This window comes from Panthera tigris, chromosome B1, assembly GCF_018350195.1.
Source record: "Panthera tigris isolate Pti1 chromosome B1, P.tigris_Pti1_mat1.1, whole genome shotgun sequence".
Classification (NCBI taxonomy): Eukaryota; Metazoa; Chordata; class Mammalia; order Carnivora; family Felidae; genus Panthera; species Panthera tigris.
The window spans coordinates 165,482,604-165,506,374 of NC_056663.1; the positions used below are offsets into that span (position 1 = coordinate 165,482,604).

Below are 23,771 nucleotides of genomic sequence, written 5' to 3' on the forward strand. Positions count from 1 at the left end.
TGGGTGGTTGTGATACCATATATAAAGCCTATAATGTTTACTTACTGGCCCCTTATGGAAAAGTTTGCTAACCTCTGGCTTAGAGTAACTCTGGGGCCTTTGTCCTAAAAGCGTTGTATAATAAGGCTCTTGGCAGTATTGCTTTGCAGTAGTTACAGTTTGGAAATAGAAAAAAAAAAGAATATAGAAACAGGATGAATATTGTGAAGTAGTCTTGAAAAGTCATGCTATGTAGCAATGAAAATGAGTCCAAGTACAAGATACATTGCCATGAATGGATTTCAGTAATATGACTAAAAAGTCAGTGTCAGAAATGTATGCACTGTATAATACCATTTACGTAAGTGTTAAAAATGTGACACAGAAACATACACTTATGTAATAAAATTTTAAGCACGTGTAGGAGAATGATAAACACCAAATCCAAGATAATTGTTTCCTCAGGGAGTAGGGGAATGTGATTGAGGAGGAAGAAACGAGAAAGAAGGCTTCAATAATATTTGTGATGGCATTTCTGCTGGTGATGGTTCCAAGATGTTTATGATATTCTTTACACTCTTGCATATGTCTGAAGACAAGCTAAGATAATACACAAAAGAAAGCCATGGTGCCTTTTGTGAAGATTTGCAAGCTTGTTGGGAGGAAGAAACATACAGTTGCAGTATGGGATCTGAAAGTAATGGAAAGCTTTAGGAGTAATGAAGATACACAGATAGCTGACTGGGTATTTTCCAGGTGTTCAAGGGACTGGGAATGTGGTTGTGAGTAGTTCCCCACTCAGGCAGGTAGGAAACTTGCTTTAGGTGAGGCCTGGTAGTGTGGGTTATTAAAATTGCCTGCAATATAACACGAACGCCTGGTTAGGGTGGGGCGGGGGAGAAAGAGTCAGAGATTGCTCTCTCTAAGAGGTTGGCAGGCACACCTGGGACACCATGAATGCTCAGGAACGAACAGTATTCCCGAAAGCAGTTTTTAAAAAGAACTCACCTGAAACTTACTGTGTATAAAGCTTACATATCTCCTATGTGTTAGATCTGCAGGAAATGATTGCCATAGAAATAGCTTCTGAAACAGATAAAACCTATCCTAATTTTACAGAAATGGAAAATCTGAATTTGATGTTTTATAAAAAGTTACAAAATGCATTCAGTTTGCCTGAACAAGTAAATATCCTATGTATTCACGTTAGGCTTGGATTTGATGGAACGTGGTTGGAAAGAAACACGTTTAGAAAAACTTAAGATAACAAAGACTCATCTCTTAATCTAAATCTTTCCTTAAAAAAATTGAGTTACACCTATATGAAATTAAATATTTTTAAGAAAGGACTCACTGAATGCATCAATTCAACCGTGAAATTTTCTCCTAAGGATCAGGGACACAGCCCAGAGCCTCTCCTTATTTTCTGTTCGTATGTCATGACCTATGGCTGATACTTACTGTCTTCATCCATTCAGTTTTTGAGAGTTCACTGAGAATCATCTGTTTGATTAAGGTTTGTACAAATGATTTGATATTTTCATAAGTAGATGGCCTTTTTCATCTATCCTTTTTTACACGCATAATTGTAGTTTGTGAAACTGCCAATTGCTAAGGTGTTAATTTCAAATGTGATGACTGTGGCTTTGGGCTCAAAAGACAGTTTCTGATTTTCCAGTCTCGGCTGTGTAATTGAACACTTTGGTGATCTATCATGTGAGTTTGCACAAACATATATTGACAAAAGTTTTAATATCTAAAGATTGTCAGTATTAATCACAATTGTGAATTGTACCTCTTGTACAGAGAGAGAGAGAGAGGAAGTCAGGGAGTGGAGGAATGAGAAAGAGAGAGGGCAAGAAAGAGCTTGATTAAGCTAACTTAAAGTGTTAGAGAATCATAATATAGGAATCGATCACTAGCTGGTCTGTATGAATATTTAAAAGTACGTTTCAACCTGAGGGAGTTTATCTCCAAAATATTTGTATTTTAAGTATTCCAATAACTTGTCATGTATGTTTTTTATGACTAATTTTATAAAATAAATTCTGTTGAAATAATCATCCCCTAATACTTCTTGCTAGCAATACTGTATCTCACCATTTTTTAAGATTAAAAAAGAAATATGATATTTTATAGTTCCTTTGGCAACAGCAGATGATGACTCATACAGATTTGACAGTGTGTTTAATAGTTGTTTCTTTTTTCCTTCTTTTTTTGGGGGGCGGGGGAGCTACTAAGAAGGCCACCTGCTTTTCCTTGAGATAAATACTTAGAATAATCACCCAGACCCTGGCCAAACATGCCCCCTTTCCTATACTTGGAAACTATAGGATGCAGTAACACCATTTAAAACCTTGTTCAGTTTAAAGAAGCCAGATAGATTTATTCTTTTCTTTTAATAGTAATATGTAGCTAATTGTATAAACACAATACTTATCCCATTGTGAAGTGTCAACATTTATTGATAAAGAAATAACCTTTCAAAACTTCTGTCAGTATAGTGTTCCCTCTTTATAAACTATTGATATTATTTTTGGTGGAATTTTATAGTGTCCTTGTATCTGAAACATTTATTATTTTCAAAAGAATTATACTTTATATTTCAGGAATATACAATTGATGTTTTCTTTCGACAAAAATGGAAAGATGAACGGTTAAAATTTAAAGGCCCAATGAACATTCTTCGACTCAACAATTTAATGGCTAGCAAAATCTGGACTCCTGATACCTTCTTTCATAATGGGAAAAAATCAGTAGCTCATAATATGACAATGCCAAATAAGCTTCTTCGAATCCAGGATGATGGAACTCTGCTGTACACAATGAGGTATGTTTTTAAGTTTGATATGTTGCATTTAGGGGTGCCTGGGTGGCTCAGTCGGTTGAGCCTCTGACTTCAGCTCATGTCATGATCTCGCAGTTGGTGGGTTCAAACCCCGCATCAGGCTCTGTGCTCACAGCTCAGAGCCTGGAGCCTGCTTCGGATTCTGTGTCTCCTTCTCTCTCGGTTCCTCCCCAACTCATGCTCTCTCTCTCTCTCTCTCTCAAAAATAAATAAGCATCAAAAAAAATTTAAATACTAAGAAATCTATGTATTAACAACCAACCAACCTAGTCATCAAGTATTAGCACAAGTTGAACATTTTTATAACAGATTATGGAAGTACTTATAGTATGCTTTGTAAATCCCTGGATATTAAAATAAGGTAAAATAGTATTTATGCGATTGATTCTCATCTTAGTGTTAAAGCTTAAACATTACCTTAATTATTAAGAATTGATTATTTTTGGGGTGTCTGGGTGCCTCAGTCAGTTAAGTGTCAGACTGTTTCAGCTCAGGTCACGATCTCATGGTTATGAGATCGAGCCCTGGGTCAGGCTCCTCACTAGACATTGAGCCTGCTTGAGACTTTCTTTCTCCCTCTCCTGCGCCTCCGCAGCATGCACCAAAATAAATAAATAAATTAATTAATTAATTAATTATAAAAATAAAAATAAAGAAGAAGACGAATTGATTATTTTTGGCTATTTCTTTTTGACACTACATTTTAATTAAGTGGAATTTAAATATCGTGATTTAAAATTTCCTTTATACCAACCTGTAATTTTATTTTTAATATTTCATCAGATATGCCATCAAAATTTTAAGTGATTTTTTTTAAGCAAACTTTTACTTAATATTTTGGTCCTCCTTATAGAAGTTACTCTAAAGAAAAAAATATTTTTAAAGAGGTAGTTTTTATTCAATAAGGCTTACAGGTACCATAAGCACATACATTAAGTAATCTGAATTGCCATCTTGTAAATCAAATAATATCGTGTAGTGTCAATTTTATGTGATTCAACCTTTCGAAAATCATATAAAGAAATATATAGCTGTTGACTTTAGCAAGTATTCCATTAAACTCTTCTCATGAATTAATCTTTTAAAATAAGTTACTTATATAGCAAAACAATCACAAATCTAATTAAGTGGTGTATAATCTAAAATGTAAATGTTTAATAAAGGCTTTGAAGCATTGGTAACTATCAGCATTAAATACAGATTAGTCATGGGTGCCTGGGTGGCTCAGTCGGTCAAGCATCTGACTCTTGATTTTGGCTCAGGTCACGATCTCATAATTCGTGAGTTCAAGCCCCGTGTCAGGCTCTGTGTTGACCATGCAGAGCCTGCTTAGGATTCTTTCTCCCTCTCTCTTTGCCCCTCCCCAACTTGCACTCTTTCTCAAAATAAATAAACTTAACTAAATAAATATAGATTAATCATATATTTGAGACATTTTATGTAATATTATTTCATATGAAATGTTAAGTGGTGGATTTCAGTTGTGTAAATTATTTAAGAAGGGGCAATCATAGAGTTCTCATCTTTAAAGAAGAAACTCTTAAGGACTCACTAAATGACCATTGCCTAACACAGAGATGCTAGCTATTCTCTGCCTCTCTCTCTGAATCCTGTAATACAGATGCATTACCCCTGTTGAACGTACACTTTGATCATTCCTGTGGATTAATCCAATGACTGGAAATTTTGGCTTTAAACAAATAATTGGCAGAGAACACACAGTTTTGGAAAATATTGCATGGAGTTCTACTTAAATACTCACTTAGAAGTATATAAACTATAATTAAGTTGTTGGCCACATTTTTTTATTGTGATAAGAGTCTTCTATAAGTTCAATTTAATACCTTTTCTATACACTTTACCTATGTGAGACATGGAATAATTGATAGTTTTCTTTATAGCAAGTTTGCCGTGATTACTCTTTAATGTGATCATGTAGATGCAGAAAAAAATATTTAACAATATGTGTCCATAATTTAGCAAATAGTCTAATTTCAACAAGATATTTCTAGGAGGCACAGTTATATATGTATCTCTTTCTACTTCTACATTTAAATTCATGTACCTAAATGTAGTATGTGATACTCATTTTACATATTTTTGAAGGGAGCTCCTGTGAGCCGATACTGAATTCTTGTATCAGTTTTGCTCTGTGGTTGCTGAGGAGCTGATGGGTGAAAGTCGTGTTCTTTTTATAATACAGATTCTTTTATTTTTTTTCTCTAGGATTTCAAATGTTAATAGTGAATGTTATTGTGCAAATAGCCCTTCAAATATATATATATATATACATATATATATATGTATATATATATATATATATATATCTTCTTCTTAACAAATCACAGAGTACAAATTGGTTAAGAATATTTGTAAATAAATATTGTTATTTGAGCTCAGATTTTGTATATGCTAATGTCTTCTGAAGGATCACCTAAAAGTGAAAGAACAAAAACATTTCAACGTGAATTAGCCTAATACAATGCTCTAATGAAGATCCCACCTCATCACTGATGCTGTTCCCAACAGTAGGGAGTGATTTGTCGTCACTTGCCAATTTACTTAAACAAAGAGTGAAATTTTCACTTTTAGGCTTACAGTTCAAGCTGAATGTCCAATGCACTTGGAGGATTTCCCTATGGATGCTCATTCGTGTCCTCTGAAATTTGGCAGCTGTAAGTATGGGGATGGAGGTACATATTTTGGGTCTATATAATCAAGGAGAGCTTGCTGCAATGCTCAACTGTAGAGTTTTTCTTCTAGTATTGTGAAATGCTTAATATTTACCCAAAAAGATATAGAAGTAAAAGACTTGCTGATTTCCCTCAAGGAACTAATTTGCTAGCCCTATTGTACTCTCAAATGTCATTATATTTTAATCATGGTGTTTAAATTATCCCTTGTTTTACTGCTGATAAAGAACATCATGTGTTTTTATACATGGGAAAAGGTAGTCTAGTAGCTCCTTGTCAAGGTCCAGACCATATCATTTACCTTCTTTTCCAAGTTCCAGCACACTAAAAATGCAAAAATAATTTTTTTTGATAACTAGGAATGAATGGTAAGGGTTAGATTCTGTTGTTTATTAAAGCAATAATCAGCGTGTTGCAAATGGCAGGCACAGAAGCTGGATCTGTGCAATTATCTTCCTACTTTTCAACTAAATGGAAGTAATTTTTTTTTAATTTCCTAAAATAAATTTGAAGGGGATGATGCAGTTGGATTGCTGCATGCAGGCACCGTCTGTGTACATGAAATATTTCAGAAAAGGCTCTGTGTATTTGGCTATTCTCTGGGTCACTGAGGTTATATCTTGTATGTCAAGCAGAAGCATCCACTCTGCTGGAATAATTGAAAAGAGGGAAGGTCAAATCATCTCCCAAGGCCCACAAAGCATTTAGGGCAGGTTTGGGATAAATTCATGGAGAGGACTGTCACAGCTTCTCTCTTGTGTTAGCCTGTCCCATTACCTAAGCTTTTCAGAAACCTACCTTGCTCTTTCAGGTATCCCCATCTTTGTCCATTCAGGGCACCTTTTGATTTTTCATTCCCTTGAATAGAAATGAAGTGCTCTCACCTGGTTAAAAAGATGCATGATTGAATAAGTGCCTTTACCCTACAGACTGTATCAAGTGAAAGAAAAGGGAAGAAAGATAGCCAATATGAATGCAAACTCCTCTAATTATTTTGATGACCACAGTCTTGTGGATTGAGAAGTTCAATCTCGTTTGTTCTGTTCATTCTGACAAAAGGTGTCAGCTTTCAATTTTCTTTGAGACTCTCTTCTTTAAGTACAAAGCCTTCTTTTATTGTCATGGAAACCATCACTTCAATACTGGCATTTTTTCCAAAATTATTTAAGATAGTCAATCATGTTATACAACATAAACATGATGCTGAAAAAACTACAGCAGATGCAGCAGAGAAAACCTCATTTGCATTACATAAATGGCATTAAAGAGAAAATTGAAAAGGCTTGATACCAAGGAAAGGATTTATTCAAAATGCAGCAACGGCTCAAGAGGGGAAGGAATTTTTCACTGGGCAAGTCAGTACCATTAAGGCACCAAATATAAATGATTTGATGTCTCCATTTTGCATATGCAATAAATATGCTTAAAAATATGTTAAATTAAATTTAAAAATCCCCTGTAGTGTGTCCACAGAGTAGTGAAATATTGCATGCTTGAGAACATGGCTTTCTCCATCTCAAAGTGATACTGACAACACGCAAAGTTTATTGTTAGGCATTCTCTAAGTAATTGCTTTTGGATTTCATTTTATTCATGTTTGTTTTCTGACACTTTGAATGAACAATTTGTATATTCTTTTACTGATCCTTGACGATAGTAGGTGCCTGATCCATAAGTGTTAAAAGTATGGACATTAAGCATGGTATAACAAACCAACCCAAACCTTAAAATGTTGGCACAACAGATTTTGGCAGAAACAGCCATTTATTTATTCCTCTCTTGCTTACAAGCCCCCTTGTCTCCCCTAAAGTGATAGAATTTATGGAAACTTATCATTGTCCTCAAATTAAAGAAGCATCTTTTGTATAAATGTACAATTTTGAATTCATTTTTGTTTTGCCTTATTTCTGTTGCCTTACCTCTTTATACATTTTCTTGCTATTTAAAAGTTCCTGAATGGGAGTCTGGATATATTCTGTCCATTAGTCCAAAGGAGATTGTAAATCATCTTCTGGGATAAAAGTTAATAATTAAAAATAATTTGGGGATTTTTTTCTGGTTATCAAATATTCAGAATCAAGTCAATGTGCATTTGATGTTTAATGCAGATTAGGACTCAAAAATGGGCTAGTTACCAGAATTAAATGTAATTATTTAATGAAAATCCAATTTAGAGATAGAGTTTATAGTAAAATGTGTAAAACAAGCTATCTTTCTCTCCTTTTTTACACTTTACTGATAAACACTGCAATGGTCTCCTGGTTTATATGTGTGTTTGTGGGCCAGGAATGCCTTTCTGGTCTTTCATAACTTTCTGCTTTGTGTTCTCTCACCAGTCTCTAAAAACCATATTCCTGTCTGACTAATGAAATGCTATCATTGCTTTTTCATGAAACACATGGGAAGTATCAGTCACTTTCTTTAACAGATTCTTGGGCTCCTATGCAGATTTCCATCTTCTGTAAAATTAAATAGCATAAGAAAATATTACGAGTTTATTGATCAATCTAGCAAGAATGAACCAAGAACTTTTTCTGGGTGACAGCCTCTGTGCCAGGTGCAAGCAGTGTAGACATGAGCAAGATAGAGTCCCAGCCCTTCAGTGTCTCACTAGTTCCTCAAAAGTGTCACTGCACTTGTAGGGTGTTATTTTCTCTTATTGATGTTTAAATGTTAAACATCATAATTCAAAAGTAGAATGATTACACGTAAGAAAACTTCATAATTTATTAATATTCACAACTATTGATGTATATTCATGGGGAAAACAAAACAAGCCACTTGATGATCTGCAAATGGATTGCTAGTTATCCACATTACCAATGTTACTTATTTAATCATAATAGCAGAATCATCAGTGATTAATTGAAATTAATACAGACTTAGACTTTAGAGTAACTAGAATTCATATGCCAACTATAGGAATATAACTGCTATTAAATGTGTATACACACACATACAAAGATATACAGACATATATATATGTTTAGAATCCTATTTCAAATATTGGTTCACAGAATATAATATAATTATGGATATATGTGAATATGGAAACAGTGAAAAGAGTATTTCACTGATACTAACATTTAGTAGTAACACTCAGAAACCAGGCAACATTGTAGTATGCTATTAAAGACCACACAGAAAATAAGATGCAAACTCATAAACATTCACTTTATTGTTACTGATGCTTAAGTGTGAATTTATTTGTTATCTCAGACCTTGGATCAACGTAGGTAGCAGGGTCATCCCAGAACAATGTTATCAAACTAGAAAACTTGTCGATGGCATGTAAATGAATTTTCCGGAATCCCAGAGAGCTAGGGGCAGGGATATTGCTGGAGACAGCTAATCCTTTCTCTCTTCCAATTGACAAGTAACTCTAATGCTGAGGTTTGCTCAAGAACCAGGAGTAACTAATGCTTCTAAAACATTCCCATGAGCAAAAGTACATAGAAGTTCTTCAACAGGTCAGTAGTATAACAATAATTATCTGTTAATTCAACTGCTGGAGAGACTATCTTCATGGAGAGGTCATAACAGCTACAGGGGAAATGCTGGGGCCAGAGAAAGGCTAAGACAAGATATCCTGCCTGCCCTCCAGCACTAGAATCATCTAACTTCTGCTAAGTTCTGTATCTTTGGCCAAATAAATCAGAAGGTTATACCGGGTCTGTATATGTTTTGTCTATTGCCAGTCCATAAATTAACTGGGATGCTATGAAAGTATAGTCCAGTGAGATCTATGTGCATTGATTTTAAAATGAACATCTTTTAAGGAGTACATATATCTTGATGAGATTATGGCATTCTGATTTATTTTACATGTTCTGCAATAACTAGTTCTCATTCTTCTAGTGAAATGCATTGAATCATGAGAGCCAAGTCATTTAGTTCTTAACCAGGGAAAGGTTTTGAAGAAAAACTTACAAAACTAATTACAAAAACAGTCCTTAAACTAAATACAATGCAATTCATCAGTATTCTCATATGGTAATAAGTTACCTTTATGCCCAGAGAGTGCTATCATTTTGAATTATAAATGTTATTTCGTAAGAGATTGCTATTGCTATTTCGAAGCAAGCCATTTAAATGGACTTTGGGTATTTAAAAGCTATTTATTACAATGTCTTCATCTACTGCCTTGGAATTATGGAAGATATTTTAACCATCTCAGGGCTCAGTGATTTTTGTAAGCTCTGAAGAGATATTTGCTGTTCACTTCTCAAAGTGATTGCAATGAAAATACTCTGCGGTCATGATTTTCTCTCTTGATCTGCTTCAACATTCTTCATATTGAAAGTTGTAAATTTCAAAGGCTTTTTTTTACTCTATAAAATATTATCTATAAATATCAAGTTTTATAATAAATAGTGTTTCTATGTAATATATAAGTTTTGATGTTGCACTTTGTTGATGGTTCTTAACTAAAGTGCTTAATTTTTTTTTTCTACAGATGCATATACCACTTCAGAAGTCACTTATATTTGGACTTACAATGCATCTGATTCAGTGCAAGTTGCTCCTGATGGTTCCAGGCTAAATCAATATGATCTTCTGGGCCAATCAATTGGGAAGGAGACAATTAAATCCAGTACAGGTTAGTAAAATGAGCCTAAAAAGGAGCAACTTTTTTTTTTTGATGTTTATTTATTTTTGAGACAGAGAGACAGAGCATGAGTTGGGGAGGGGCAGAGAGAGAGGGAGACACAGAATCCAAAGCAGGCTCCAGGCTCTGAGCTGTCAGCACAGAGCCCGACACAGGGCTGGAACTCACAAATTGTGAGATCATGACCTGAGCCGAAGTTGGACGCTTAACCAACTGAGCCACCCAGGTGCCCCCTGCAAAAAAGCACGTTTATAATAAAATTGATGGGTTGAAGTCATTGGAAATACGTTAGTTTGCTTAACAACTTTTGCTCCTGGGCTCAAGAACTAGCAGCACAGATTGTAGAAGCTTGTTAGATATTTACAGTCTCAGACCTGACTTCCTACTAAGTCTGGATCTGCATTTTAACAAGATTCCAAGGAGATTCCAAGGAGGTGTGCACAAAGTTTAGAAACAGTGGTCTAAAATATACTGCCAATTCAAAAAGTGCATGTCTTTTCAGACAAGACAATTTTACCCTCAAACAGTGTTACAATTTCCCCAGTTTTCTAATTATTTTCGTCCTATTTTGGATAATTTATGACTATTCAACTCTCGATTTCTGGATAATTACTACTGGCCTGCATGGGAAAGCTGATGCCTTTTCTTTCTTTAAAAAAAATTTTTTTTTACCGTTTATTCAGTTTTGAGAGAGAGACAGAGCGTGAGCAGAGTAGGGTTAGAGAGAGAGGGAGACACGGAATCTGAAGCAGTCTCCAGGCTCTGAGCTGTCAGCACAGAGCCTGATGCAGGGCTTGAACTCACAAACCATGAGATCATGGCTTGAGCCGAAGTCAGACACTTAACCGACTGAGCCACTCAGGTGCCCCAAGCTGATGCCTTTTCTAAGGGCCACACTCATCTAAGAAAAAGCAGTCACGTTGAACTAATGATTGTATATCTGTCAGGTGTAACCTCAGAGACCAGAAAGGAAGGTAGCTCTCAGGACTGGATAGAAATAATGGTAGTGAATTAGAGTACACATACAACATTGAGACAATCAGAATGGGTGACAGGGTCAAAAGTGGAAAATTTGGGCCAAAAGACCGGGTCAGTTTTGGAGATGTGACCAGAGACTGGCACTTTAAAAAGCCGGAGAGTTAGAACAATCAGAGCAGAGACTGGAAGTTGGTATCAGTGGGGATAAGAGACCTGAGCAAGTAAGATAATTCATGATCAGAGAGCATTTGTGCATCCTGTATCCTCTTGGTCAACAAGCATGACCTGGAGAGAAAGAGAAATGCCGTACCTCAGGCATGTAGTGCAAGTTTCTTGGTAATATTAAAATTCACTTTTAAAAATCCTTGCTATGCTAAAGAGGCATTTAAAGGTTTATACTTTTCATGGCGTATATGTGATAAATTCTTTTTTTTTTTTTTTTTAAATCAGGGACTGTTCTTTCTCAAATCTGTTCCATTTCCAAAATGTTCAAACTATTGACTATTACAGTTCCTTAAGCTTCTTAAATTTTTCTTCTAGGTGAATATACCGTAATGACAGCTCATTTCCACTTGAAAAGAAAAATTGGGTATTTTGTGATTCAGACCTATCTGCCTTGCATCATGACTGTCATTCTCTCCCAAGTGTCATTCTGGCTTAACAGAGAATCTGTTCCTGCAAGAACTGTGTTCGGTGAGTGAATAACTACACACTTTCTTGTACAGCACATTATGTTTTGTAGCAAACTTTCAAAGGCATTATCTCTCTTGATACTCACACCAGTAATTTGTGGTGTGTGGGGCTGGGCATATCCGCTCCTTTTAGAGGTGAGGAAGCTGAGGCTCAGAGAGTTAAATACAGAGTCAGTGCCACCCTGTTAATAAGAGATATAAACACTACTCAGATTTTATGGAAATATATTCAGCCTTCTTTCTGTTTTGCTCTTCTTTTATTGTCAAATTGGTTTCCATACAACACCCAGTGCTCATCCCAACAGGTGCCCTCCTCAAGGCCCATCACCTACTTTCCCCTCTCCCCCACCCCCCCATCAACCCTCAGTTTGTTCTCAGTATTTAAGAGTCTCTTATTGTTTGCTTCCTTTCGTCTCTGTTTGCTCTTCTTTTCATTTTGCTTTTCATCATTTATTTCCATGTTAGCATAAAGAGAATATTCTTAGAGGCTTTGACTTGGAGTATAACAGTACTGTATTTCTGGGTTTTCTATGTTTATTTCTGCTTTGTTCTCTTTTTAGATGGACAAAGATGATTTTTGTATTTCAGGTTAGACAGAGAAAGGGAAGAAGAGAAAGAGAAAGAGACCCCTCATTCACTACGACTAGTGTGTTTAATAAAGTAATTTTCTTGATTTTAACGATGCAGGGGAATTACTGCTTTTTGGATGAATCGAAGTAGGCTGAACACATCTTGCACAAAGTAGATTACCTTTGTGTGTTTGTTCCCCTCATTCATTTAACGTTTTATTGAGGATACACTCTGTTGGATATTGTACCAGGCCTTAGAGCTCAAATACATATAAAATATAGTCCCTGCATTCAACTAGTTCAGTAATAGCGGAGGGCAACAGAATAAGCAGAAGAGATAATGGTGATACAAGATTAAGGCATTATAAAAGAGGTATATAAAAGTTATTACAAGAAAGCAGCAAGGACCCTCTCTAAAAGAACTGGTTAAGTAGTTTAGTTAACACTTGAGCTAAGTCTTGAAGGATGATGGGAGTTTCCCAGACAGATGGAATTAGGCAGGAATCCTACCAGAAAGGGAGTCTGTGCCATATCATCAAGGGATGGAAGCACATAGTGTGTTCAGTTGCCGTGAACTTCTTCAGTGTTAGTGTAGATACATACACATAGAAGTATTGTTTGAGGCCTAGATGACAAGAGCCTTGTAACCCAGGCTAGCACAAGGTATCTCCATCTTAACAGGCTACAGCAACTCATTTTAGTATTTTGAAGGCATGCAAAATGTTTAGAACAATGACTGACATTTAATACGTGCTATATGATATTAGCTATTCTTATTATCAATGCACAAAAATTGGTTTGATTTTCAACACCAGCAATTAATCATTCAAAAGGAAATTAAGACAATGATTCTATTTACAATGCATTGAAAAAGAATAAAATACCTAGGGATAAATTTAACCAAGTAGGTGAAGGACTTGTCCACTGAAAAACTAAAAAAACTTTGCTGAGAGAAATTAAAGAATACCTAATTAAATGGAAAGACATGTACATGGATTAGACATGTACATGGAAAGACATGATCATGGATTAGAAGACAGTACTGTTAAAATGGGAATAATCCCCAAAGTGGTCTATAGATTCAGTTCAATACCTGTCAAAAGTCCAATGGCCTTCTTTTACAGAAATGGCAAAAGGCAATCCTCAAATTCATAGGGAATTATAAGAGGCTCCAAATAATCAAAATAATATGGAAAAAGAAAAACAAAGTTGGCTACTACACATTTCCCAGTTTCAAAACAGTACAAAGAAAGCTACATTAATCAAAACAGTGTGGTAGTGGCATAAGGATAGGCATATAGATCAATAGAATAAAATCAAGAGAGAAACAAACATTCACGGTGAATTGAGTGTATTAACACCACTCTAGGGACTTTTGGCAAGGGTACCTGCAGCTAGAAGACCACCACATACAAAGAAATGAAGCTGGACTCCTACCTCACTCCAGATACAGCAGTGAACTCAAATGGATATAAAACTTTAACATAAAATCTAAAACCATAAAGCTATTGAAAGAAAGCATATGATAAATCTTTACCATAGCCTAGCAATGGATTCTTAGATTTGACACCAAAGGCATGAGTGACAAAGAAAAAGTAAATAAATTGGATTCGTGAAGTTTGAAAACCTTTGTGCCTCAAGGAACATTATCAAGAATGTGAAAAGACAACTTACATGTGGGAGAAAATACTTTCAAATTGTATATCTGATAAGGATTTAATATCCTGAATTAATAAAGAACTCTAAGACTCCAAAAAAAAAAACAAACAAACAAAAAAAAACAACCCCTAAAACCAGACTTAAAAAATGGACAAAGAACTTGAATAGGCTTTTTTTTATAAAGAAAGTATACAAATGGCAAACAAGAACATGAAATGCTGTGAAACAACATTGGACATTAAAGAAATACAAATCAAAACCACAATAAAATACATTTCACACACATTGGGATGGTAATAATAATAATACTATCAAAACAAAAGAAAACAAAACCACAAGAAATAAGTGTTGGTGATGTTGTGGAGAAATAGAAACCCTTATGTATTGCTGGTGGGAATGTAAAATGATGTAACCTCAGTGGGCGGTAGTTTGGCACTTCCTTAAAAAGTTCAATATAGAATTTTTTTCCCATATGACCTATGGTTCCACCTTGAGGTATATACCTAAGATTAGCAAAAACATCTGTTCCCATGGAAACTTGTATGCAAATGTTTATAGCAGCATCGTTTGTAATAATCAAAAGGTAGAAACAACACAGATTTCCTTCAGCAGGTGAATGGATAGCCAAAATATGCTTTACACTTACAATGGGACATTATTCACCGATAAAAGTGACTAAATACTGATAGCATGCTACCACATGGGTGAACTTGAAAAACATGCTAAGTGGGGCGCCTGGGTGGCTCAGTCGGTTAAGCGTCCGACTTCAGCTCAGGTCACGATCTCGCGGTCCGTGAGTTCGAGCCCCGCGTTGGGCTCTGGGCTGATGGCTCAGAGCCTGGAGCCTGCTTCCGATTCTGTGTCTCCCTCTCTCTCTGCCCCTCCCCCGTTCATGCTCTGTCTCTCTCTGTCTCAAAAATAAATAAAACGTTAAAAAAAAATTAAAAAAAAAAAAAAACATGCTAAGTGAAAGAAGGTGGCCACAAAACGTCTTTGTATGATTCCTTTCATAAGAATTACCCAAATAGGCAAATCCATAGAGATGGACGACATTTAGTGGTTGCCAGTAAATGGAGGCAGGGAAAATGGGGGGTTGGTTGTTCCTTAATAGGAACAGGATGTTCCTCTAGGGTAATGAAAGGGTTTGAAACTAGAGAGAGGTGGTGGTTTGCAGAACACTGTGAATGCATAAATGCCGCTGAATTGTATACTTTAAAATGGTTAATTATATATTATATATATATATTAATTATATATATACACACATATATACATGTATATATGTATATATACATATATATATATGAATTTCACCTTAGTAAAATAATTTTTAAAAGTCACGTATTAAAAAAAAAACAGCAAGGAATGAGCACATCAAAGATTTCCAAGGATTTAGACTCAGAAGTATCTTCTCAGATACCTATTTCAAAAATTGCAAATTTTTGAGTCAAAAGCAGAAAAAAAAATGATGTGGCAAAAAATAAGAGAAAACTTCCATTCAGATAGTTTAAACAATAAAGGTGCATGATTTTCAGAGCACAAGTAATACAGAAAAAACATTTAGGATAAAATTACATAATTGTTACTGAGTTAATATTCCAGAAGGATCTAAATTTATATGTAAATATGTGTCAGATAAAATAGAATGATGAAGTATTTGTTTAATAGAGGTTGTGAAGAAAATAAATTGAGGCAAATAAAGACAGATTTCATAGTATAAATGACATAGATGTATACATTAAAAGAGGCCAACAGGACTCCAATTAAATATACAGGAGAGATATATACATGAATAAATATTTAACTTTGAATCAATGGAATGTGTTAGAGTCCAGGTTGCTAGGTTGGCGTATATCAAATGTACCAAAGCTTTTAAAGATTGGTTGTGAAAGTTAACATGTATAAAATTAAGAATCCAGGGGCGCCTGGGTGGCGCAGTCGGTTAAGCGTCCGACTTCAGCCAGGTCACGATCTCGCGGTCCGTGAGTTCGAGCCCCGCGTCAGGCTCTGGGCTGATGGCTCGGAGCCTGGAGCCTGTTTCCGATTCTGTGTCTCCCTCTCTCTCTGCCCCTCCCCCGTTCATGCTCTGTCTCTCTCTGTCCAAAAATAAATAAAAAACGTTGAAAAAAAAATACATTTGTAAAAAAAGAATCCAGGCTATATTTGAATGTGTACACTTTATGTGAATTATTTACACTAAAGATGTAGGGATCCATCCAAAAGTCAGATGTTCGTATCAATTAAAACCGTTAGGTGGTAAGAACATTTTTAGTATTATCTCTACAAATTATTCTGTGTAAAGTTTTGTAATAAATATAATCCTGTGTGAGTGTATGTGTTATGTGCGTGTGCACAAGTAGAAGATGAACAAAAATCTGATGTCTTGCTTCAGTGGAACTTGAAAGCTGCGTAGCCATCCTACTCCACCTTCATTCCACCATTCCCTGTTTTCTGCCTCTATCTGTATCTGAACATCATCATCTGACTGATACAGAGCAGATACCTAAGCCAAACTCTAACCTCTTCAGATCTCTGTCTCTGAATTCATAGTCGGGTTTACAAGCTAGTGAGAGATCTTTAAATCATCTGCCCTCCTCATGCTTGTAAGGCCTTCTGTGATGGATAACCCACTCAGGTTAAAAACTATCACAGTTAAGAAATTAATATGCCCTGAGAGACAGAAGTCAAATTTTTCAACCTTTGAGATCTGGCTTCATGCTATGAATAGAATAAGAACAGAGTCTGGAGTCGGATCTGTGTCTCCCTCTCTGCCACGCCCCCCCCCCCCCCCGCCAAATAAATACACATTAAAACAAAAAAGAAAATAGAGCAAACAAGATAGTAGGCATAGGAATAGAAATTACAATATGGGGGTGCCTGGGTGGCTCAGTCGGTAAAGCATCTGACTTCTGCTCAGGTCATGATCTCGCGGCGAGTTCGAGTCCCGCGTTGGGCTCTGTGCTGATGGCTCAGAGCCTGGAGCCCACTTCAGATTCTGTGTCTCCCCCTCTCTCTGCGCGCCCCCCCGCCATGCTCATGCTCTGCCTGTCTCTGTCTTTCAATAATAAATAAATGTTAAAAAAAAAAGAAAGTATAATATGTATCCCTTGGTATTAGAGACTTTGTTCCATTATATTGGGCTTTATCTGTTCAGTTTTTGTCTATTGCATTTATTTTGTGACTGTAGAGCCAGCTTGATATTTTTCAAAGATCTTTTTTCAAAGGAACTGCCCGTGTATCTTGCGATGATAAAAGCCTTCTTTGATATTTCTCTGAGTGTTCATGCTCAATTCATTCAACACCAGCGAAATACTTACTGAGCATCTATTTATCAGCACTGTTCTAGATCTTTGGGGGATGTACCTTAATAAAAATCAAACATAGCTCCCTTCCTGATGAGGTAACTGCCCCCTATTGCCAATAGAATAAGAAAGCACTTGGGTGATTTTAACCTTATAACTCAGGCTTTGTGCTTTCAAAGCTCCTGTGAGTAATTAGGAAATAATTAAAATTCCAAACAAGATATATTTGGATTGCTCATTTTTCTTCTTAGTTCTACAGATTTCTATGATTCCGTTTGACTGTATATACCAGGGAATCCAAAATATAGTGACTGAATATATGAGGGTCTTTTTTTTTCCCATATAAAAGTCTACAAGTAGATGGTCCAAGGCTAGTATGGCCATACTATGGGCATCAGGGACTCAGTTTCTTTCTGTCTTTCTTCTTGGATATCCTTAGCATGGAGTTTTGCTTCATGGGCCAAAAAGGCTGTTGGTGCTACAGCCATCACATTCATATCCAGGAAACAGGAAGAAATAAGCAAAAAGGGCAAAAGACCTCTTCATAAGGTTTCCCAGTAGTCCCACCCAATAATCTCTATTTATATATCATTAGCCCAACTTGGTCTCATAACTGAGAATCTGAGAAATTGCCATGTGGAATAAATTCAGTGTTCAAATATTATACTCTGACTAAATATTGGATTGGTAGCTAGTAGTTTCTGCTACCATAAGAAAAATATAGTAGTTTGCTATAAAGGCCATAAAATTATTAAGAGCACATATTCTGGAACCATGGTTTCTTGGTTCAAAATCTGGTTCTGTTACTATCAATTTAGGTCACTTCTGGCCAGTTTATTATTTTTTTAATTTATTTGCACCTTAGTTTCACCCCTCTGTGAAATTAGGATTCTAAAAACTCCCTCATGACATAGTTTAAGGAATAAACACACACATACACATATTTGTACACACATGGAACACTTAGAACAATTCTGGCACATAATAAGTGCTATGCAATTATTTGCATTATTGTTACTATTTATTATCTATGACTTAATTCTCTCCTTCTTGTCAGGATATACATAAAGGATGGTCAGATCTTGCTTTAGTTTTAGTAGCAGTAATCACTTCCCAAGTGGCATATTTCGAGAGTTATGAACTCCGTAAACCTCTGGGGAAGACAGATCTGGGCAGGAATCCAGCTTCTTTGACATCATATCATCAGTGTTTTGTTTGTCTGAAGGGAATTTCAGAATCTTTCATATATGCTAGCGTGTATTCAATTTTAGTCAAGGCTCTTTTAATTACAGTGACGTGAAACACAAGTCAAGCTGGCTTATACCCCTTAGTTAACTTCATTTGTAATTAACCATGAGCTTGTGTAAGTGTAGACAAAAAACACATCTTAGATGTGCATTCCATCTCAAAATTCCATAACTGAGTCTCATTGGTTTAACACAGTTCACATTCTTGTCCTAATGCATAATCGTGGGCAGGTACACAATTATTAGCGGGACTTGGGTTACAAGCCACCCTTTGAACCAGTGGGTATTGTCAGATCCACTGTGCAAATGGAGAAGGACTAGTTCCTACAGGAAAGAAGAATTGTGGGCTCCTATTAGAAAAAGTAATTCCTCACACATCCTCACACTGCTGTTTGTATCACATTTATATCTCACTTAGCTCTGTGATGATGACCTTGATTTCTGCTTCACTGAGAAAACTGAAGCAATTGGAAAGAACCTCCCTAGAATCCCAAAGCCTCATCTATTCAAGCGCCTACACTCACAAACTCTGCTTGACTATGTTTCTATACAATGCTGACCCTTTCACCTGTGCACTATAACTCATCCCTGCTCAGCTGCTTCAAGGACATTATTCCAACAATACCTGCCCATTCTCTCTAACATCAGCAGTGTCTGTGATCCTTTATAATCTCAACAGAAATACAAATAAGATGTTATTTACCTCATCCTCAAACCAAATTCCCATGACTCTACTAACCCTCTCTCTGCCACCTCATTTCATTTCTCTTCTTTTCAGTAGTTTTACTTGGAAGAGTTATGTTTATTTAATATCTTCAATTTTTCTTCTCCCATGATCTCTCAGACCCACTCAACTCACGCTTGTCTCTACTGTTTCACCAAAACTATTCCTGTCGAAATCCTCATCATTGCTAAATCCAGTGGCCAATTCTCAGATCAATTTACTTGATCTAATAGCAGCCTTTGAAAGGGTACTTTCTTCCTACTAAATGAGAAGATATTTGTTGGAAACAATTTCTTCATTTGGTTTCCAAGATAGGCATATGGTCTTGAGCTGTCCCTTACTTTTCATGCTTTCTGAGTCTCCTTTGCTCCATACTCTTTTCCAGACCACTTAGATATCAGAGGGCTCGAGGGATCAATATTTAGCCATTCTCTTCTCTATATTTTCTACTTTGGGTAATCTCATCCTTTATCATGGTATGCTACAATTTTGATGGGATAATTACCAAATTTATATCTCTGTCCAGACCTCCTCCCTCCAACTGTCTTCCTTACATCTCCCCTTGGATTTTCAGTATACATCTCAAACTCACTATGCACAAAATTGAACTTTCATTCCTCCTCTCCTTAAAACCTATAACCTTGCTCATACCCTAGACTGAACCACCATCATATCTCTCCTTGATCACTGAATGTCTTAGTCTGCTTGGGATGCCACAACATAATGCCACAGACTGGGAGGCTTGAACAACAGAAATTTATTTTGTCACAATCCTGGAGGCTAAATATCCATCATCAAGGCCCAGCAGGGTTGGCTTCTGGTGAGAGTTTTCATTCTGGCTTACAGATGGCTACCTTCTCATATGTCCTCACCTGGCCTTCACATGGGGTTGAGGGGGGACAAGGGAAAGACAGGGTGGACATTAATCCTATTGAGTCCTATTGAATCAGAACCCCATCCTTATGACCTCAATTAATATCAGTTACTTCCTTAGAGACTCCATCCCTAAATACAGCCACACTAAGCATTGAGGCTTCAACATATGAATTTTGGAAGAATGCAAACATTCAATCCATAACACTGCACTAGACTTTTTGTTGTTTCGTGTTTCCACTCTTGTGGGACTTTGTTCCCAACATGGTAGCCAGAGGGATACTTTCAAAACATAAGTCAGATCATGTCACGCCTGTTCTCTAAACCCACTGGCTCACCAATATAGTCAGAGTAAAAATGAAAGGCCCTTCAGAAGTCAGTAAGTCTTAGTGCAGTATGAACTCGCTCCACCTCCAAGCTCTACTTCTGCTACCCTTCCTATCTCTTACGCTTAGCCTAACATCCAGACTGGCCTCCTCCTTATTCCATGAACATGCCACTCATTCACTTATGAGCTTTGTCTCTTCTTACTGCCCAGACCTCTCTCACCGCAGATACCTGTATGGCTCATTCCTTCCATTTCCTTTGGGCTTTTCTAAACTGTCTTTTTCTCAAAGAGAACCACCTAACAGTCTACCTGAACTTTGTAAACAACTTCCCAATCCTATTTCTGTTCCTCCAGCCTACTCTATTTTTTTTCTCCATTGCATATATCATCTTTTGGTATGTTACAGAAAAATATTTTTTATGTAATTTGTCTCCCCCTCTGGAATTTAAATTTAAAGAGTGCAGTTATTTTTGTTTCTTTCTAAATGGATAGGAAATAAGTTGAATTAAGACAATAAGTAAATGAAAACTGATTTTAAATAGGTAGATGGTAGAGATAGGTAGACAGACAAGCATATACATTTGTGAATTCAAAAAGAGGTAGACTGGCAAAACTAAAATCATATAAACTAAAAGGTAGTTTCTTAATTCTTTAAATTTTGAAGTCAGAGGGCTACTTCCAAAAGAAGATTGAATGGCTATTGGGAAAGCAATTAAAAAAAATTATCCATTGCAATTGATCAGCTAATTATGTTTAGAAGGAACACAGTGCAGAGGGCTGCAATCACTCTGACACTAACTGTAAGGTCAAGGGGTTCCCAAGACTAGCCTCAGGTTTGATAACCTGCTAGAACTTATAAAATACACTAAATGCTGTTATACTCACGGTTATGGTTTATTACAGGGAAAAGGTACAGACTAAAATCAGCCATGGGAAGAAACGCATAGAGTCTGAGCAAAGTTCAGATGCAGAGCTTTGTCCTTTCCACACGGAGCCATGGGCAGCATTGCTTTCCTGGCATTGATATGTGACCATACATACAGAACGTTGCCCACCATGAAGGCTCACCTACACTTGAATGTCCAGAGTCTTTGTTGGGGCTCTGTCACATAGGTATGGTTGACTGGTCTTGTGGCTGATCTCAGTTTCCATTGCCTAGAAGGACCAGCTAATGTGGCATAGTAAAAACAAACAAACAAACTAACAAACAACAACAAAATGCCACCCTGGGGCGCCTGGGTGGCTCATTTGTTTAAACATCTGACTCTTGATTTTGGCTCAGATCATGATCTCACGGTTCGTGAGTTCAAGCCCCATATCAGGCTCTGTGCTGATAGCATGGAGCCTGCTTTGGATTCTCTCTCTCTCTCTCTCTCTCTCTCTCTCTCCCAAGTAAATAAGTGAACATTAAAAAAAACATAAACAACCTGCCACCTTAAATCCAGTTGTTACTGGCTGACTGGCCCATAGCCCTCAGGCAAACAAAGCCACTCCTCTCAGGTGTGTTATTCCAAGGCCTACAGATTTCCTCCCAGAAGCTGAAGGCAAAGGCCAAACCTCTATTTGGGTAAGGTTAAAATTCTTTACTCAACATACACTATATGTTATGAAGCCAAATGTTAAATATCTAATTATAAGATTTTCATTTTGAGTTATCAATATACCTACTTTCTTCATACTTTTATCAATGTTGTCTCTAGTCTTCTTCCTCCCTTCCCCATTCTTACCTTCCCTTTATCCTGTTTCCCTCATCATTGTCTGATTCTCTCAACATTTAGTCCTACTCTGGGGCATTCCTTTCCCCTCAGCAGCATGTCCAGCAAGTTATTTAATATTAGAAACATCTTGTTTACAGTGGAATTGGTTAGTGAAAAACCTGTTTCTTCCTTTAGTTCTAAAAAGCTATACACAAAATGGGCTCTGTGCACCTGGTATGTGAACATATGAGCTACATACTGTAGGTGGTCATAAAATTGGTACATAAGAAAAACATTCCACTAAAACTTTGGGGAGACCAGTCATCTGTCTGGCAGAAAATTCCTTAATTATGAGGTATCTGGTGTTCAGTAAATAGAGAATTGTGATCTGAAATAATGAATATAGATCTTTTTCTTTAATTATAAAGCAGCTAATACTCTTGAGTGCTTACTACATGTTTGAAAAAATACTGCACCAGGAGCAAAGAGAGCTTAGCTTCTGTCTCCTGTCAGGTCCTGTCTCCACTTCTAGATTAAACAAGTGTGTAACCTCTCTAAACACGATTTTCTCCACTGTAAATGGATGTAAAATGTGTGTCATCTACCTCACAGAGGTGCTGAGAGGATCCATGAAACAGTATGTGCACAGGGTTTCTTAAGTCTTAAAGCAAACGGATACTTTTATTGCTTTATATATTTAACAAAGAGCAACTTTGATTATTTCCTGAGAACCAAGGATACTGTAGAATGTTCTGTGAATCCAAGTGGGGTGTGTGTGTGTGTGTGTGTGTGTGTTTCTTTCTTGAATTCAAGTTCCTTTAGCTAGAGTTTATAATCTCCGGTTCTGCAGTTTCAACTATTTCCCATATTCATATACAAGACCATTTCTTTCACTTTATCTGAACCGGCTGCTGAATACCATAGAGTTACATAGGATAGAAAAGATAGTAGATAGATGGTAAATAGATAGATTTTACATATAATATATCCTTTATTATCTTAATATATGCATATATAATTATGGGAACATATGTATATGTGTAGATGCTAGTCGTTTCCATTGTTTAAAAAAGGGTGATTGTAAAAAATCTGAAAATTTGGTAAAACAGGGACTCGTATTCTTGCATGGCAACACTGAACGGGAACTGAGTAGCAACAACCCCTTTGGACATGCAGTCTCTGGTCTGCCACAGCCCCTACTACTCCTCACTGTTGCCCACCTTACCTATGTATTTTCCCTGCCTAGTTCCTATGGACATAGGAATTTGCAGCCTATGATTAAGCCACGAAGAGATAGGAAAAAGCATTCCGTAAGAACTGGACAAAAAATCAAAAGCAAAGAGAGAGACAGTTGAACTCACAGAAACAGTGGAATGGTGCCTGGCAAGGGCTGGAGGGTGAGGAAAATAGGAAAAGGCTGGTAAAAGGGCACAAACTTTCAGTTATAAGAAGAATAAGGTTTGAAGATCTAATGTATAGCATGGTAACTGTGGTTGATAATACTGTATTGTATTGAAACTTTCTAAGGGACTAGAACTCAAATGTTTTTGCCAAAAGAAGGGGGGAAAGGTAA

At 36.5% G+C, this 23,771-nt stretch overlaps 1 protein-coding gene across 2 annotated transcripts in view; it reads left to right on the forward strand.

Moving 5' to 3' along the window:
- Nucleotides 1-23,771, forward strand: part of GABRA2 (gamma-aminobutyric acid type A receptor subunit alpha2) — a 120,921-nt gene that overhangs the window by 67,163 nt on the left and 29,987 nt on the right. For both annotated transcript variants that reach the window (XM_015534764.2, XM_015534763.2), the window contains exons 5-8: nucleotides 2,589-2,809; nucleotides 5,420-5,502; nucleotides 9,977-10,120; nucleotides 11,648-11,800. In XM_015534764.2, coding sequence (XP_015390250.1) covers nucleotides 2,589-2,809; nucleotides 5,420-5,502; nucleotides 9,977-10,120; nucleotides 11,648-11,800 — 601 coding nt within the window. The remainder of the gene's footprint in view (nucleotides 1-2,588; nucleotides 2,810-5,419; nucleotides 5,503-9,976; nucleotides 10,121-11,647; nucleotides 11,801-23,771) is intronic.